The sequence below is a fragment of the Lagopus leucura genome, unplaced genomic scaffold, assembly GCF_019238085.1.
Source record: "Lagopus leucura isolate 7727_CA_CO unplaced genomic scaffold, USGS_WTPT01 Super-Scaffold_100001, whole genome shotgun sequence".
Classification (NCBI taxonomy): domain Eukaryota; kingdom Metazoa; phylum Chordata; class Aves; order Galliformes; family Phasianidae; genus Lagopus; species Lagopus leucura.
In genome coordinates, this window is record NW_024962262.1 from 64,879,219 (window position 1) to 64,899,915 (window position 20,697).

Here is a 20,697-nt window from a genome sequence, read left to right on the forward strand (position 1 = left end):
AATGAATCCCTGCAGTCCCCGAGTATGACTCCAGAGGCATAGTAATATCAGTAAGTCTTCATTTCTTTGCAGAATTTTCCACTGGATGCAGTATTTCCTATCATGTCAAAATAGTATTGAATATGTCATTGTTGTGGTTTTGTTTTTTTTTGTTCCCTCCCCCAAGTATGACAGGTGAAGGAAATAAATAGCTAGGCAATTTGGTATCTTTGACAAAGTATTTAAAGAGTCTGCCTACCATTGTGAGACAGTTTGTAATGTGAATGAACAGATGAGTTTATATATAACCTTGGAAAAAGCAAAGCAACCATGTTTCACAGGAAGTAAATATTAGGAATGGCTTTGAGTTAGCTATTTTTTATTTTTATTTTTATTTTTTAGTTTCAATATTTGTTCCTAAAATATGCAAAGAGCCATCTTACCTTGATTACTTATAAACATCTCAAAGTAAAATATGATGAACAGCAAAACTTAGAAACTCTGCAGATTACTTAACAGTATTTGCTGCCAACTGTCATTTCCATACCAGGAGAGGAAGAAGCAAATGACTGACTAGAACAATAAGATTGTAATCTTACTGAAGTATTAATACCCCAAACCTGAACTACTCAGTGTTAGAAAGCCATTACTGACTACTGTGCATCCCAACCCCCCACATGATCCAATTCTTAAGCAATCATTCCTATTGTTTGTTTTTTGGTGTTTTTTTTTTTTTTAATTTTTTTTTTTTTTTTTTTTTTTTTCCCCTCCCCCTCCAAGCAGCAGCAGCCAGGCTTCCCAGGGGTGCATGGTAGAAGAATAAGAGACAACAGAAAAAGCAGAATGAGACGTTCAGAAAAGACATAAGGAAAAAAGATTTACCATAAGGATAGTCAAAATGTGAAACAGGTTCCCAAGAGGTTATGCAGTCTAAGACCTGCCTGGCCAAAGCCCTGAGCAACCTTTTAGACCACACTGACCCTGCTATGCCCAGAATGTTAAACTGAATGACCTTCTAAGGCCCTTTCCAAACTGAATTAGTCTGTGATTCCATGACATTAAGGGAATTAAAATCTCCTAGATGTCACCACAGCTAAATCTTACATAACATTTTAATGAGTACCTCAGAAAAGATGACAACTAAGGAGCATGGACTAATCATAGAGTTCCCAGAAGTGATTCTAGTGACTTTCATTATGACTAACAGGCTAAGCATTTTATTTGCTTTTATATAAACATATACACCTTTAATTAGCATGTTTTCTATTTTTAACCTCAGGAAATGAGACTTAAGTGATCATGCTGTCCATCACCTGTTTCCAACAATAAGTTTCCCAGTTTCTTCAGCCAATTTTAACGAAATCTGACAGGAAGGTGTCAGCAAAGGTAACTGTGCTCTTTCAGGTTTTTGGAAAATGCATGCTTGAGAGAAGAATGAACTCTCCTTCTCCAGAAAAAACAAGCAGAGAGTCACCATTGTCCATTTTGTTTATCATCTGTATTCCAGCCAGTCAGTTAATATACACATTAACCCAAAATACAGGTATGTTTTTCTTACTATGAGAAATGTGAATTTGTTATTGTTTTCAAATCTTGGCACCCCCTTCTTGTTAATTATGCAGCTGTCATGCAATACTTGAAAACAAAAGATCATCTGCTCAGAGCTATACAATCTTATACTATCACCACGCTACTCTAATAGATAGAACACTGCCTCATGGCCTTAATGAAGTCATAACTAAAACACAATTTTCCAGAGTGATGCCATGCATAATTATAGAGAATAAAAAAAAAATAACTGTCAGCCTAATTTTATTTTAGTATAACTTTGGAAAGTATGTTTTCAAGCCCATGCTACGAACAAATCCATCTTTTACTGGAAAAGCAAATGGACACTTAAGATAATTACAGATCAGATGAAATATCTTAAAATTCAAGTCTAATCTAGAAGAAAGTGATATATTCCAGGAAGTGACAGAATATATTAGAAAGAACTACTTACAGAGGTTCAGCCATATGGTTCCTTCAAAATAACAAACAGAATATATTCTGCTTACTTTTGGAGAAAATATCTGGAATGCTTCACTTTAAGGAAGAAGTTTCTTTCCTATCATAAATAAAACAGTACTATCTGTAAATTCCCAAATAAATAACTAAAAGGCTAAGTCAAGTGTATAGATTACCAATTTTTCTGGAACAGAGAAGACTCCAGCAATCTGCAGCATATATAGTACTGTAAAAATCAATGCAAACACATTTTGTGCCGGTCAGTTCTGGATCAAACCAGAAGTGTTTTGTGAATTCTACTCAACACCTCATACAACGATTGGCCCTTGAAATTTGAAATCTGATTAGGTGCACTGAGTTTCTGAAGGTCACCAGGATGGAAGGTCAAACGTCCTAGATCTTCAAAGTATTATTACTAAGGTCAATGACTAACACAGAATCTCTGCTTTCTACCACTCCTTTGACTCTTTGAAATATAGGAGCATGTGCAAAACACAGAGCAAAAAAAAAAAAAAAGAAACTCAATCTGCCTTGGAAGAAGAAAGTGAAAATGATATTTGGTAGATGACAGCTACAATGTAAACACAACTGAGAAACAGTAGACTGTGACAAAAATTGTCTACAACAGAAAACTCTAACTTGAGTTCAGCTACAGATGTTAAAAGACGGCTCCCTCTACTGTCAAAAAATGCTTTTTCAGGAAGAACTTGAAGGTGGTTGTACACTGCACCATGGCAACAAAAGAGCAGTAATTCTTTAAAAAGTATCAAGGGAATTCTGCAAAGAAGCTGTCTTTAGAACATCTGTTGTGTTGGACAGAACAATAGTTCTTACAATATCGTTCCTCCTTCAGTGCACAGTTGACCAAATGTTCAACTAGCTAAAAATCACTTGCATATCTCAATCTAATGAATCAATAACAGTGAAAGTGTACCGTAAGTGCCTGCATTTACAGAAAGTAATAGAAGTCATTAGAAGTAAGACATCAGTCCTGAAGATATACTGCACTTCTTTTAGGTTATGCTTACACAGGTGGATGTAGCTAAGAATGAATGAGCTCGTCAGTGGTCTGAGGAAACTGGATATAAATCAGGGATATCTGTGAAATCACTAGCTGCACTAACATAATATTGTCCCTAGAGCAATTATATCCTGCATTTCAGCTGTGCTTGTTAGCTTATGACACTAACTAGAATGACATATTTTTGGTATCTGACACGAAAGCTTAAGACAGTTTATATCCAGACAATTCAGTCTATTTGCTTCTGGCCATATTTGTCTTCATATATATTTGCATTCACATAGCTCTGAAGCTCACACATGAATGACTAAGCTGTAACATTTCTAAGACTTTTCAGAGAAGTGCTTTGTTTTAGTCTGTACAGCAGAGAAAGCCACCACAATTATTTTTGTATGAATGTAATGTGTTTTTGTCACTCAGCCTTTTACAGTAAAGTATGCTAAGTTATGCTAATTGCCAGGCTTAGAAGCGGCTGAATTAAACATTCAGAATATTTTTTCAGCTGAAACATTTCATGGACAGAATAAGCAAACTATTTCAGATTATATAACCAGACCTGCTTAAGTAAAGGAATTCTGAATTGTTTGTTTTCCTCTTCATTCTACTTCACAAATACCTTCTATTCCCATTTCAAGACCTGTCTGCATTAAGCCCTAAAACAAACTGTATGACAGATTTAATAAACATGTCTTTATTTCCAAAAGCTGAAGTATTATTTTTCATTCTGGCTCAAATTCACTACTTAAACCTTAACAGATAAATTTAAATCTTACTTGTAGCTATTCCATTTAGAAGAGGGCTTTATACACACTAGTTCATGAAAACTGGCATTTAAATAGGTACATATAAAAGGAAAAAGCATTTTTAATCTCATGCTGTAAATTAAATCTTTGTAGTTACAATCTAGACAACAAAAATATTCCCATATATTTCTCTACAAGTATTGGTACAAAACCACATCCAGACTTCCCATAACAACAGCATTTATACATTACACCACATCTGTTTCTTATACAGCATTTTAACCTCTTTGCAAACAATCAAGGAACCAGTGAAACCTACCGATACGTTATCTTGATGGTGTGATATTGGGGGGGTGAAAAGTGCTACAACTGTTGCAATGATTAGATTCTAAGTCACCTGCCAAGCACTTCTATAAAGTAAGTGTAGTATGGAAATAAAAACTACTTCTGTCTGAAATGATCAAATATTATAAGCTGCTTCCATTTGATTCTCTTTTGAAACCTGCCTAAACCATCTGAATCACATGAAAGCAAGCAAAAAAGCCTACTCCACATATAACTAAGGTGTGGTGGCTATTTTCAGATTTGCATTTGAAAGGAAATCTCTCACTGAGGATGAAATAATCTGTCCTGGTTTTACCTCTCATCTTGAATTCAGAATCGAGGGTAAACCCTCGACAACAAAACTTACAACCTCAAGAGAAATACAATGAGCATACACTCTTAGATAAGGCAGCCTCTGCTATTACTGTATTCCTCTCAATATGCCTCTGCCTTCAAAAAGTTGCAGTCCTCCCTGTACTGAAATAAAGCCAGTTAGCACTCATGCTTGTTATTCATGTTATCAGAGGTAAGGAAGGAATAAAGAAATGCTGACTGGGCTTGGTGAAAGAGATCTATAGTATTTTTTTTTTTATTATTATTATTTTTTACATGTAAATGAGAACTCAGATGGAGATTAAGGTCTAAAACATAGTTTTAAGACAGCATTTTAGTGAGAAATCCATGCAAGATTGGTACAGGATGAAAGATAATTGATTTTTTGAGAGTTTATGCAAGGTGTCTTTGGACATCTAGACACTTCTAGAAAGCTATATTCAAAAGCAAGGGGATTTTCTTAACACAATAAACATGCATGCCTTTACACTCATCAGTTGCTTGTAGATATTATTCTAAGATTTTGTCATACGCTAAAAAACAGAGTCAGATACTGAATAGGTCCTCTGGTCTTAGTTCAGTTTTCTTAGTATCCTATCCATACATTTTCAACTAAAAGAGCACAAAGATTGGATCTGATTCAGATATCATAGATTAACAAGTTTGAGGTTTATCAGTGGTTGGTTCTGTATGTATACAGAACACATGTAGGTTATCTTTACACTGGAAAAATAGTGATATTCTCTGTACATCTTTTTTCTATCTTGTGCCAAGCATCAGGTTATCACTCAAATCGACAGCATTTATCAGTAACACATGCTCTGTGTTAGAAATCTACAAAATAGTTAATTTTCTGCCGATTAATAGAATCTTATGCATAACATACAATTTTCCATTACGTCTTACCCAGTTCTTGTAAATATCAACAATTAATTGGTAAGACAAACCACAAATAGTTGCTAATAGCACTGTTGGTACTAAAGAAAGAAAGATTTGTCTTAACAGTCTTATAATACTGTTCTTATAAGAGTTCTTCATTGTTTAATTTTCATACTATAGAAGTTGTTAGCTGCCTGACACTTTCATGAAGTCATCACCCTGTTTTGCACCACTATTCAAGATTTGGGATCTTCTCTTTGTCAAAGCAGTAGAACTTGCTCTAACTGTTCCTGTTTGAGCAGATGACCTCCAGAGGTCCCTTCCAACCTCAGCTGTTCTGTGATCAGTATTCCAAAGTACTAAAACCGCCTATTTTTGAGATAACAAAGATTGACATTTGACTCTTTTGATCTTTTCAGAATTATAAATGCTTTGTAGAGATATCTGGTATGAACTTTCCTACATTCGGAACATTTAATTTTAATTTGATTTCTTATTAATTAGATGAGCATTTGTCTAGGCTCTAATGTATGCCTTGGAAAATATTTTGCAAATAAGACATGAAAAAGACAGAAGTTAGTTTACTGCACACTAATAAGAGATCTTTTAGGACTGTAAGAAGAATAGCAGTCTAAAAATATTTAAGCTCTCCAGTATCTGTAAAATTACTTCATTTTTTATTTAAAAACTTTCAAGAATTTCTCCTTTTTCCCCCCCCCCGTTTGCCTTGACCTCAAATATAGATATTCTATTATCCTATAGCTATAGGTTTAGAATTATTTAAAACTATTATACTGTACTTGAATTTGATTGATCCAATGATGCTAGAAATACTTTTAAAGAGCATGTACTGTTCAAAGAAACAAGACTGCCGCATAAACATCCCGAGAACACAGTGCCCTGATAAGAGAAACAAGTTCTTCCACAAATACTAAGTTGACAAGATATTATGTAGACAATCATTTGAAAATCTGTTTTCTAACATAGATTTCATAGAATCATAGAAAAGGACCTCAGAGATCACCTAGTTTCAACCCCCCTGCCATTGGCAAGGTCGCTAGGCCAGGCTGGCCAGAGCCACATCCACCCTGGATTTGTAAATATTAATTATTGTGTGTTCTTATCTACAGGAACATGGTGTTGCTTCTTAAATATTCATAATTAATTCAAAAAAAACCCTAAGGCTGCAGCAAAAAAAGGGGACTGTAGTTAAATTCTGGTACAGGGATAAGAAACTCATAGCATCTAAACAGGTAATCTTATTGATACTGACATACATCTACTCCACAACATTTCAGCTGTACTGTCGTAACTCAACAACTGAAAAAGACAATGTTGAAATTTAGTGTCATGAAGAAATGGGTTGAAGTTACAAATGAAACAGCCAGGGTCATAATGGACAAATCATGGCAGTACTGCTGTGCACTCAGAAAACTAAAACCAAAGGAAAAAATTAACAAATTCCACTTGGTGTCACCCAATACATCTGTCACAAGCACAACCACCTATGTTCCGAAATTAATGCATAAGGAGAAAATCCACTCACCTCCTGTTTAAAAAAAAAAAAAAAAAAAAAAAAAAAAAAAGCAAACCAACACATGACAGATCTAGGCTGTATTCAAAACATTAATCTCTTGAAAACTTGTGTTCTGATGAATTTGTACTTTTTCTTTCAAGTACTTCCTGTTAACTTACAGAAGGTACAGTATGAACACTTACTCAATTACAGGGAATACACAATGGCACACTCAGTGACTGTGAAACAACTTGGAAAACGACAAGGCTTCCAACAACTGTAGAAGAACTGGATTTGTGAGCATAAACATTCAAATAGCTTTACAATGAATTTCTGTAGAACTGCAGCATGTTCTGATGTAAAGAAAACTGAAAATATAATTTGATTTCTTGTAAGGAACACACTATAAAGTTAAGCATGAAATACATAGATGTACATTGGAACTTCTATTGTGTGAAATGTATTTTACATAAAAGGAAGATTTCCAGAATACACTAGCAAAGTATTCAACTAAGTTTCAAATATTTCAATGCTATCTACGATTACTAATTACTGAACAAAATGCTGAAAGAGTAATATCTGAATAAAAAGACAGAAGCATATTTTCTTGTATGAAAACCCTGTGCATTTTTTGGAGAAGGTAAATAAAACTAATGCAAATAACATAAGCAATCATTCCATCTCTTTTTTTTCCTCTTCCAAATAAACAATCTGCAGCTTAATATGAATTCCTAAGGCTTTTACTAACACGCAAGATGGCAATGTACAAGCCTTTCTTTCCATTCCACTAAATCTCACACCTGATTTACATGTCCGTTTTTCCACAAAGTAATGACTGCAAATTCTTTGGAATTGACCTTAGACTTTTTCCAAATGTCTGTATAGAGTATCTGTGATTTCCAGCTAGTACATAAAGTCCTACAAAATCCATTTTCAGTTCTGCCTATACCTCATATACAAATTTTACCAAAAAGAAAACAGCTGTGTAGTAACACTTTTTCCTCAGACAGACCTATTTGACATCACTCTCAAACGAGATATTTAGATATTAGATTATAAAAACAAGAAAGTATGAATTTCTTTCCTTAAATGATACAGCAATGTTAATGCAACAGTATAAATAACTGAATTTCTCCTTCTGGGTCTGACACCAGGATGTTCTGAGTGGCCAATTCCAGCCTCTGTTGCTGTAAACTTTGGAAATGAGCATATTCCTTACTGTGTTTCATTAAGAGCAGGCATTTCAGCTCCAGTAATGACTCTTAGAGCAACAACAACTATTTATAAAACACAAACTTAAAATAGTTATTTAACATGAGCGTTTATATTGATTTCTATGAGATTTAGGGGAAGTTCTCTGCTAGTACCTGAGAGGGTAAGGGAAAGTATTCCGTGTTACTGCAATTACAGTGATAACTGACTTGGAAATTACTTAAGTGACTTCAATTCTACTACAGTTCTTCGATTTCCTGAAGCCAGTATTCATAAATGAACAAATAGTGGTGGCAATTTTTTTTTTCCCAGACACTTTCAAACACAGAATGTATATTTCCCTTATGCACACTCCCATGACAGCAAGACAGTGCTCCAGTAAAATTTCAAAACTGTCCTAAAAGATCATCATCAGTAATGCATCTCAAAAACAGCTTCATCCATGTCTCAATGGAAGATTTACACTGATAGTTTAATCCCTTACAGACACAAAACGCTAGAAGCAAAATGCTGAAGGCAGTATTGTCTTCCTTCATCTCCTCCTAAGCATTCATGTGCAGTCCAAATGCACCTCACAAAACTGCAGAAGCTACAGGGACCATCCCAGAGTTCAAACAAAACCAGGTGAACAGTAACACAGTAATACTGACACTACAAACAAGAGATTTAAAAGAAAAAAGGTCCGTGATTCTGGGCAGCAGTCAAGCTTATCACTACCCTGAGTTGGTGCCAGTCATCCTAAAAGAGGATGACACCCCCAGGCAAACTCAGGCTGGAAAGAAAATGACACTTCATACTTCTCTAGTGCCTTTATGTGGTGGCTTCAAAATACCTGACAAATACTAATTCATTTCACCTCAGAATATTTTCTGCTGCTGGCTAAATGGCACTGTAGTCTAAACAAAGGACAACTGCTAGCATTGGTGGACCAAGCTTTCAGCCAACAGCACTTCTTCAGTAGAAGACAACATATATGAGAAGATCTTAAGATTTCTCAGAGATTGGTCTTTGAAGTACTGAGACCAAAATCTATGACTTTGGCCGAAGCCACCTCTGGAAAAAGCACAGTACTAAACATCCTGCTTTTGCTATCTTTGTGTGAGCAGCTGAGCTCCAGACTCAGCTTCTGACTTCTTCAGAATTTTTATGTGGTACCATGCTGAACAAAGTTCGGTAAGAAATAACGGTATTTCTTACCACACTAGAACAGGCTTATTATTAAAAGAAGTGATATTCATGTTAGAATCTCAAAATTTTGAGACAAAACAGAGGTGACTTGAAGATTACTGAACATATTTTAGCCATGATTCTTTTTGTCTCTTTTTAAGCTTTACTCTCTCTCTCTCTCTCTCTCCAGCAACCTAAATCAAAGCCACTGAATGGCTTACAGCTGAAAGATCATGCCTCTACAGATTTGCAGTGACAGCTGTAGACCAATACTCATGTGTCCTTTGTTTAAAAATGTTACCAAGGTTTGGACTGTAAGACAAAATCAGCACAGTCTTAGTCTACAGAAAGTATTTTTATTTCTTCTGGTCATCACTTACAGGGTTTATATCCCCATCTACTGCACTGTGCAATAATTATCAATACCGTAATTGAAGTTCATATTCCACTAAATTTCAAGTCACTCTCTTAGCATATCAAATGAATTTTTTGAATAGAAAGTTACCTGAAAGCATGTCTGAAAGTGCCAACCTAGTGAAATTCCTACATATTCCTATATACACAAGCATTTTCAGTATCAGATTAATAGTTTACATTCTCAGAATTGTTAAGGACTCGCTTGTGATAATTCAATAAACATTTGAAACAATGATTTTTATTTAAGCTTATTTGTTAACTATTAAGCAACATACTAAGATAAAGTAGTAAGTACCACATGTAGGAGATCAGTTTTATTTATTATCCTTTTAACATCCTTCTATATTTTTTCTCCATTGCTTTGCCTTACTGTATTTTGACTAATATACAAAGAGACTTAAAAAAAAAAAAAAAAAAAAATGATGCTGCACTTAGAGCTGCTAACAATATTAAGCATGCTCCTTAGAAATACAGTTAGAATTGCTCCTAGAACTAGTACATGCCCTACAATTACAAGGGATTTTACTCAGTTACATCCATCACAGGTTAAGATTTCTATCTTAATAATGCTGGATATAGTATCAAATAGTTATTCTTTCATACCTATCTCAGATAAAAGGTACAATAACTGTAGTGAAACACAAATGCAATACCATCCCAGGTTTTGGACTGATAAGTGACAGTTGGTCAACATATTTACAATTTTACAAAAATACTTAAAATGCAATTTCCTATAAAATTTTCTATGCTTAGTTAGAAGAAAGTATAGTTCACAACTTTAAAAGTCATTTCTGCATAAGGAAGAGTATCACCAACAATAAACCAAATACTAACAAATGTTATCAGAAATAAGACTTTTAAAAAGTTTACTTACGCCTGTCGGTCCCGGTACATCTTGTTAACTTTCTCCCACTGGGAATTAAGCTGAGTCAGCTTTTCCTGTATATTTGCTGTTTCCCTTGGTGTAGCACTCTGCAAAGCCGGTGTCTTCTTGCTGTGAATAATGTCTATATGACCCTGGAGTCTCCCCAGGCGATCTTTAATGTTCTGTAACATCAAGATTTTTTAAAAGAAAAACAAGACATCAGCTGTAAAAAACACTGTCCACAAGCAAAAGACAAACAGGAAAAAATAATGTAAATAACAGCCTAGACATGATAACATTTTAGAATACAACCAGGTAATAATGACTGAATACCCATTCTTTCTTTAAAGATGCAATTAACTACATATGAGAAAGGTAATGGCTGTAGGGAAGCAAAGCTCTGTTGATTCAGTCAGTCATTAACTCCCCTACGCCAAGGGAATAACTGTTTTAACCCCATTCATTCTAACAGAAAGCAGAAGAAAGTACCACTTTACAGGCTCATGTTCAAGAAAATTTTCATTGTTTGACAGTTAGGGTCCTCTCTTGTAACAGCTTCAGCACGTATTACATAGATACCAAAGTTAGAGGATGAGAAAGATAGCTTATTGGCTATCAGTCCTTTTCAGGACATTGATAACTCAGCACTTCTCTTTTCTCTTAGTCCTTTACACCTAGCAATGCTCAGTTCCTTGTGTTTTAGAGAAAATAGTTAACAGTATTTTTGCCTAACAGTACAGTGCAGACTATAAAAAAAAATAAAGAGAAAAACCAAATTTACTCCGGTCCTTGAAATCTTTAAAATGTGTGAAGGAATTGAAATATTCACCCTTAGTCAATAGCCACTAATTACACAATTACTAATGCATTCAGTCTCATCATTGAATTATGCAGATTTTCTTATTTTCTCTATAAAGCAATATGTAAATATACCATATATTTGTGTTCTATGAAGGAGGCAGGGTTGAGCTTATGTTTAATCCTTCAGAAGCATCTGAATGACCAAATTTGCTGGAAAACCCAATGCTGAGCAAAAATAGTATCATAAACTGCATTCTGACTTCACCAGAAAAGCTTTAAACGCAACAAAAAGTCATTAGCAGAGACTTTCTCCGTGTAAATCCGTATTTACAAGCCAATTAAACCCTTAAATACAACTGACTTGTTCAGCTGTTATGTTTTTACAGCACCACAGTCCTCATAACAGACAACATATATATTTGACTTGCTCAATGTTCTTTTGCTCACCTACTCTGAAGGACAAGTAACTATTTATACATCAACACAGTACAAAAGAGATAAAATAGAGGTTTGATACTGCAAGCTCTTGCTGACTAGAATAACCTGAACTATATAAGCTGAAATCCAGAGCACATTATTGTCACAGAGGAAAAAATGGTTAATTTTGTTAGATTAGTTTGTTCCTCTTTTTAATGTTCTTAGAGCTAGAAACATATAAGAACCTCTCAAAAGTATTTTAATTGTATCTCCTATCATAAAGAGTTTATCAATTACAAATTTCAACAATTTAAGTGTTATTTAAATTTCTGGCAGAGGAATTAAGTCATGGACCAAGAAATCTATTTCACTGCACACACTTCAATATTTACATATATACACACACATCCCTGCAATTTTTTTTTATATACACCCACATATTTATACGTTTAGAACATTGTGTATAAATATAGTTATCTATAAATTCGAAGTGCTAAACATGTATATATAATCTTTATAATTCATATATATATATGTATATTTACATAATGTTTTAAGTAAACATTTGGAGAAAAAAAAAAAGTTAAGATCCCATATAGTGAAGATGTGGTGAAGTTTTGCAATATCAGTATTTACATGACCTGACTTTCACTTCCGTCTATTCCACAGCTCAGAAACCACACCCTGGAGCAAACACCAGCAAAAACAGCTGTGGAGAATACTGAGGTTCTGCAACTGTACTGTGTATGTACAGTATGCTCATTGCTGGGAATCTATGGGAGACCTTAGCAAACTCAGGTGGTAAGCTTTATCAAAGATTATGAAAACAATGATTTGGTGGAGAAATCTTAAAATTAGGCACTGATTTCATTGTGATAGTACAAAGCATAAACAACAGAAATGCAGATGTGCATATTTCACAGCCATAGGTAAAGCAGTGTTAACCTAACAGGTTTCCCTGTTTGTTTTCACAATCCATGTTTCCCAGAATGGAATAAATCCATTTATTGAAATATATACAACTGAAACAGCATTTATACACTTCAGAATTGACAAGTGGCAAATCTCAAAACGTTCACAATGAGTTGCCAATGGAGAAGCATGTGATTTCTGATGTGTAAGGCAGATCTTAGCTTTTGTTTAAAGCAGAGCTGTTACAGACAAATAAAGGTAATACAGTTGACCTTCTATAAAAGAAATCCACAACTGAATGGCATAGGATTGAAGAAAAGAAACGAGATCACGTGCATTTGCATCTGCACAAACATAAGTATTTTATACATATACTCCATCTGCTCCAAGCAGTTAGCTATCAAAAATGCCTTGGGAGATTTTGTAACATAGTTAACAGAAATGCAAAAGGCTTTAATTTTTATGAAAAAAAGGATTATATAGAAAATCATTAGCAGCTAGAGTGACAGTAGCCTTTGGGGAACGATCCATCTCATTTCTCTCAAAAAGAGAAATCTGAGTGATAGGGACTTGAAATTCAGTTCATTTCCACAACTCAGAGTTTGCCTATATCTGACAGATAAAGATTATATTTGCAAATCACACAAATTGTAAACTTCCTATAATTCAGCATATTGTTGTACTAATACCAGAACCAGTTGTTAGTAATCAAGATTAAGCAGAAAAATTCCAAGAATTACTTCTAATTTTAAAATCTCTATACACTACAACTTATAATATCTGATATGGGTATTATTGCTTTAATACAATATATTGAAAGAAGATTATGGTGGTATTCCGGAAGCATAATGCTTCGAGAAAATACTCTGTAAACCCCAAGTAAGCCACTTTAGAAATCTCTGCACAAAAAAAGTTCCCTCTCAGTAAGTGAAGGGTAATAGCTACCACATAAAGGCAAAAGAATAGAAATATATATAAATATCAGCATGAAAATATCTATATTTAAGGAAGTAGAGCAACAAACAACCCACTTTTTAAGTCCAAGTAAAGAGCTGGAAATGCATAAAAGAATGAACTAGAACTATTAAAATGATTATGCAAGGAGTTACATACATAAGAAACTTCTCTCAAAGAACCAGATGGCTTTCCATATTAAAACTATTATATAATTGAAAAATATTATAGCTAAATGTAGAATCATATTTTATAGTGTTAGCATTAAAATTAAGATTTAAAAACAAACAAACAAAAAAACCCAACCCAACAGCCTGATTAATATGGACTTTACTGCAAATTTGCATCATTAACTATGTAGAGTAAGTAGCCTCAGAAAATAAGAGTTTTGATTTCACAGTTCAGGTAATTTTTGAATAAGTAGACACAAGTACACTGAGACTATAACAGCAATTTATAACACAAAAGTCTACTAAGCACTTTCTTACATACAGCTATAAAAGCAAATATAATGAACTAAGTCCCTAATAGGCAGTTTCATGTTATCCACTCACTTCTGCTATGTTCCCATAAGCAAAAATATGTTTTAACTCTTAAGTTGATAAGTTATTTTACTTCAGAATATGCATATCATACTAAATAATCCAGAGTTTCAACAGGATACATAGTTTACATGAGATAACTACCACATAAGGAACATCTTGTGTAATAGGAGCAACGTAACTTGACTTCCTAAAACAGGATTAATTTCCACATATGCAAAGTGAAACATTTAACTTTCAGGAAGCATTTTGAAAACTCTAGTGCCAGTAATGATTAGCTAAACTCTTTGAACTGCAAGGATATAAAAGTATCCTTGCACATGGTCACACAATTAAGCCACGTAATTACAATAAAAGCTACATAAGGAACTCAGAGATTAAGAGCACAGAACAAGGATGAAATTCCAGAAACTTGCTGTAACATGATGGAAAGCACAGCAATGACAGTAGAGCAGCAAGGCCCCAGGCTGTGGCAAGCAAGAACTTACTCAAATGCAACTGCCACAGACACAGAAAGAAAAGAAAGAAGCTGCTTACCTTCAGAAGACCTCAGATACACAGGGACCCCCACTAAGACACCCTTGCCTCCATTGCCAACCCTTGAATGAAGTCTGTGAGGGGTGGATCCTGACTCCACCTCTTCTGGTTACTCAGGTGTATTGTATGCAGCTGAGCTCCGCTGGGTTGGCCCTGCCTTCCCACCAGATGCTCAATCACTGGTTCAGGCCCTGACTTAGCGTTTCTGCTAAGCTGTATCGTAAAACAATAAATCTAGCATCCTAAGTGAAATGACACAAGTTACCATCAATAGTAGGTAAAAGTACCATAATGTTTCTGCTTGTAACAAAATTTGCCCCATTGGGAGCATCTCATTAAGTTCAATTTTTTAATCCTCAATCTATGAACTGAGATTTCCCATGTGACCAGATGGAGCTCCATCTTTGACACGACAGTAATATTCAGACTGTTTTAAAAATAGTTTAAATTCAGTCGTGAACAAGAATGTATTATGTATTAGGACACACATAACAGAACTTTTAATAGGGTAATAGAAATACTGCAATCCCTGATTTTATGAGATAGAAAGACCTGGTTTCTCTACTCTTACCATTTACTCAAACTTTCAATGAACAGAATGTTCCTAGAAGCTGGTGTGTGTGGGCTTACTAAATGTGCCTAATAATAACAATAATAATAACAATTTACTAAATTTTAGAAGTAATATTATTTTTGGATACACATACACATATTCCTTTAAAAAAAAAAATTACATTCCTTTGATATAAAAAGTGACTGTTAGAACTGTCTTTGCAATTAATAAAAGCATATTTTTCATTTCTATTTGATATTTATCATACTGGATTACAGAATTAACTAGAATGATTTCAAGCAATCAGATTTAAGTCTTAATACACACATTTACTTTGGAGAAAAAAGTTCAAAGTGGTTAACACTGAAAGATTCCAGTAAATAAACTTATTTTTCCTTCTAAGGATTAATTGAAATAGATCATTTATGAATGGGAGTGAAAAAGAAACCTTACAAACTCAGTTTTAAAACACAGAGCTATTCATGACAGCTTTGTAATTTGATTCATGCAAATCTGCCAGGGATAAAATCAACCACAATTTAATTTCAAACCTTTCCCAACCAGCTGCTGAACAATTTATGCACTACTTTTCTATTTTTACTGCAGGATAATGACAATGATGAATGCTTTTACTTGGAAATAAATATTCATAAAGCAGGCTCAGATCAAAACTATACCCTTCCAAAAACCCACAAATGTGCAAGATCCATTTACCTCTTCTGAGAGATTTATTTGGAAGATGGAAATGTGCCCACAAATGCATCTCGTAACAATTTAATAGCTCAGTTAAATTAAACCTATGGCAATGCTTACTTCTAACCTCAGTAATCAATATTATTAAAGTCGGTGTCAACTCTAATAGCAACAAACATACGTGGGTGAAGAACAGATTAGTTATGGATGTAAATCAGATAAAGATGGTCCAAATGTCAATAGGAAGTCAACTGCCAGTAAACTACTTGATCTAGGTCACTGTATTTCCAGCCCATCTAGTAATGAGCATAACGAGTTTACGGACACGGACAAAGTGTTAGTTCATTTAACTATGATTTACATGATCTATGCCTCTTTTTTTTTTTTTTAGAAAATTAACTTAGTACAGTCAATACTCAGAGCCCTTTAATCTACTAATACTAAATCACAAGAGGAAAAAAGGAGTGATCTGCTGTTTCTTCTCACAGACCTATTGTCAGTTATTCTCTTGCTCCAATACTTTAGTTTTGTGCTTCCCTGGACAAACTATACTCCTAGGAAATGTAAATCATTAATTTTTAAGAGATAATAAGCATATCCATGTCTGCAAATATACACACATATATACACACAAACACACAGAGATGCCGTATGTGTATATGTAAAGGTATCTATGCAAGAACTATAAATGGGCTCCTTGAGGGCACTTCAGATCTCCTTGCCAGAGACCTTATTTCGATTCTCCCACAAAGCTTATTTCATCTGAATGACTGCAGACAGATTTTAGATTCTTTGGGCTCAAGTTTCTTTTGGTTAAAAACTTTCCCCAAATGATCACAGAAATAATGGAAATGTGGTCTTTATGTGCTGATGGTAATTTGAAATTGCTGTATTGTATACAGCAGTTAGGCACGATTTTTTACAAGGGTTTATTCACAAACACTATTCTGCAGAAGCAGATAACTCATTCACCCACTTAGCCTTACAGTGTCAATCTTGTTCTCTTATTCAGTCATTCGGTATTGAAAAAATTCTCCAATTTCAAGGAGCAATAAAGAAAATGGACCATAATATTTAAAGTTACATTAACAGTTCTGAATTAGACTTCTCGTAATTATATTAGCTACCTATTGGACAGCATTTTTTGTATAGTAAACCAAACGACAACAGTTGCGTAGGATATATCTCCAATCAGACTTTAAGCTTTCATAGTTCAATATGCAAAGGAACACCTACTTGATTTTCTTTTTTCTTTTTTTTTTTGATCTGTCACACTAAAATAAAGCTGTCCGAGATCACGTGTGGACAGGTTTTAAGTACTTACTAATTCATTCAAAATAAAAACACACAAAGTAAACTTTAACCACGACTGCAATTTTAAATACAGAACTGCCTCTCTCCATCCTTTCTCCCACTATTCCACTCAGGGTTATGCTGTGCAGATACCTTAATGCCTTTGCTTTTCACAGAATCACCTTTCTTACTAATCTGGGTGAAACAGATAAAAACATATGAAACCACCAGTGCTCTTACATTTCATAGCAATGTGTTTTCATATCTAAACATCCATATAAGCACAAATCACAGCAGAGTTGAGTACTTATAAAAATGTGTAAGTGAACACAGGCTGCCAATAAAAAGCAGCCCCAAAATCACACAAGCGTGATATAAAGAAAACATTCCATCTTACCTTGAGACATTCTTCTTGTTTCAAGAGGTCCTCACAGTCCTTAGCCTGCAGAACAGGAGAATTAAGGCGTTCTTCTACTTCAGACAAGGCTTGCAGAAGCTGAAGGATCTCTGCCAGGTATGTAGAAGGCACGTAAGCGGTTTCCACAGTCATACTTTCAGTCATCACAAAAGTTGTATCTTCGTGAACTGTTTGCTAGTACAGATATACAAGAGAATGTTTCCTTTAGTTTCTCACCTCTACACAAATGTATAATTTACTGCAATTTCCAGTTCATGACCTAGAACCAATTAAAAATTATTTACAAGGCCAAAAGCAGAAATATTTGAGTTATTTTACACAGATCACTCACGTTCCCCTAATTTGACTGAAATGGCAGATACTAAAATTGATCCATAGGGAAGTATACAAACTTCTCTTTTTCCAATGAAATTAAGATAGGAAATGCAAAAATACTTTGAGATTACGATATTACTGGGATTTTAGTGCTAACAATTTCATCTTAAACTGTTAAATCTCTAAGAATATATCCTTCTTTATAGAAATTCCATGCACGCAAAGCCCAAAATACTGACATTTCAAGGTGTCAAATAAAATAATGACTTGCCTTACAGATACAATTTCTTAGGTTACATGCAAGATAAAACAACTAGGTCAATTCAGTACTTACAGTAACATACTAAAATCTCTCTCTTCAAACTTGGAAGTATAATTTAATGGATAAAATTCACAGAGGAACTCCCAACAATACATTTCTTCAGAAATATATATATATATATATATATATATATTTTTTTTTTTTTTTTTTTTTTTTTTTTCCTAAAGATGTGTATTTTTGGTAATTTGGACAAATATGCACTAGACACACTATTCTGAAAGCACATGCATACACCAAGTGCAAGAGAGCCCTGAGTATTTTGTGTCAAAACAGAGTGTTGATCTATAGGTTTTGGAAATATATTGATATATTAGGTGATAAAATGTAGCACATTAATTCTCCATTTTTCTGATTTGATGTGTTTGTAGACCATTAAAAAAAAAAAAAAAAAAAAAACACCAAAAATTGTGCTTGAAGCTTCATTTAACTGAACTCCAAATAGATGTTCACCTGTATGTCATTCAGAATATTATATATATATATTTATATTTAGAAATATATAAACTCTGATTTGATAAGCATAGGTTACTATTTGTTTATTTTATCACAGCACATAGGATTCCTAGTGTGGGAGCACAAATTCACTGAGCTTGGTCCTTGCCTTCTTAAAAATAAAAACTTTACTTGTTGAAGACCTCAAAGAAATGTTACAAGCAATTGTTGGTTAACATTCAAAAATCTCATTACTTAGTTGTTCCAGTCCTAATACAGATAATCGAGGATTTTGGAGCACTGTCTGTGAATGCATCTGTGGTTTTGGAGAGAACAGCATCATTAGTAAAGGAAAACCAAACCAAACACTATTTCCTACACGCTACCTCAGCAAGGCGTCCCATTTTAATTGATCTATTTTCCATATCCATCTTTTCATGATTTCTCCCCTCTGTTACTCATCTTAGCATGTGGTTCTTCAGTTTTCTTTTAAAAGTCTTATAATATGCATACACACATTTGAGTAGCTGTATGCATATTAACGCATATTACAAATAAAATTCATGAAGTTATCTCTAGATTTGTATTATTCTGCTGCATTTCCTATGCAAATTTAATTGCTTTGCTTATACTATTTTAACAAAATGACTTTCTCAGGACATCTGCTAACACTGAAAACTCTTACTGCCATCATATCACTACTGTAATTTTTATTTTATATAATTATATAAAATAAAATGTTTAAAAATTGGTCCTCTCCCTTCCCCGTCTGTTTTATGAATCACGTTCTGCAAGAATAACATTTTACACCAGTTAACACAAAGAAAAAAGCTCTCTGTGTTGATTAGATAATGGGAGATCCTCAATAAGCCACTGAGCCATGCAGCAATATATTTCCAATCCTCAAGACTGTGCTGAGACTCTTCTACATACAATGAGGAACTATATCTTCACAAAAAAAACAATTTAACAGCTTTTCCCTGTTTGACAGAGAAGACAGATTATTGATATTCAAGTAAGGGGTATGAGGTTATTCACTCAAAATAAGGTTACAGGAACAAGTGAAATGACACACACAAGATAATTAAATTCTGACACTTTATTATTCTACTTTTCTAATCTGAATTTAGTCTAATAACTGTGTATATATATACACATAATAACTGTTCACATAAAATAGAATCTGTGCCCTCTTACTCTAAAAAAAAAAAGTCCTGAAATCAGATAAAAATCAAATAGAAATTTGATGTGTGATTACTTATTAGCCACTTATTGTGCCTAATTAGTTAGAGTAATGCCAAAATATCCACCCATTTGCTACAAATGAGTGATAGAAGAGTACTCTTCCAGGCAAAATTTACTAAAATTTGAAGGCAGGGCTGAACTGATCTATATGGTTTACTCATCCCTCAAAGTATGTGTAATATTTAATGCCCATCAATTCCTGTGAGCTGCATAGAGCCACAATTTTATTGTACTTAATAATTTATTTATATTAAAAGTTAAACTGTAAATTACTACAACCAGATAAATACATGGATGAATTACAATTTGAAAGAAGTCCACCAGAACCCATCTTCCTATTTGGCAATATTATTTCATACTTTATTCTAAAGAAGAGGAATCCAAATGAATTAGTTTCTGAATAAATAAATGAGTCTGAAACGTGCTAAAACTGCAGAAGTGCGTTTTTCAAGACACTGCAGGAATTTCTTTCATTCTATCATGACTTTGTTGATAGTAGGATAATGGAGCTTAAGGCATCTTGCACTAAGGAATGGAGAATAGGCATACACAAAATTGATCATTTTAATGAGTAAAGAAAGATATTTTTGTTTTGTTGTTTTTTCAAAGTTTGCTGGAATTATCATGAAGATACAACAGGCACAGTCCTTCCCTACATTCTGGGCAAGCATCTTTACCAGAAATGTACACATGAGACTGAATAGTATACTAGCACTGTAAGAAGTAACTCCCCCCCCCCCCCGCAGAAAAAAAAAAGAGGGGGGGGGGGGGGGGGGGGGGGGGGGTGTGGGGGGGGGGGG

The 20,697-nt window shown here is 34.2% G+C and overlaps 1 protein-coding gene across 12 annotated transcripts in view; it reads right to left on the minus strand.

Moving 5' to 3' along the window:
- The window catches only part of DMD (dystrophin), a 986,794-nt gene that overhangs the window by 566,294 nt on the left and 399,803 nt on the right, over positions 1 to 20,697 (minus strand). For all 12 annotated transcript variants that reach the window (XM_042866635.1, XM_042866641.1, XM_042866633.1 and 9 more), the window contains 2 exons: positions 17,563 to 17,757; positions 10,473 to 10,645 (listed from right to left, as the gene is read on the minus strand). In XM_042866635.1, the coding sequence (XP_042722569.1) occupies positions 10,473 to 10,645; positions 17,563 to 17,757 (368 nt within the window). The remainder of the gene's footprint in view (positions 1 to 10,472; positions 10,646 to 17,562; positions 17,758 to 20,697) is intronic.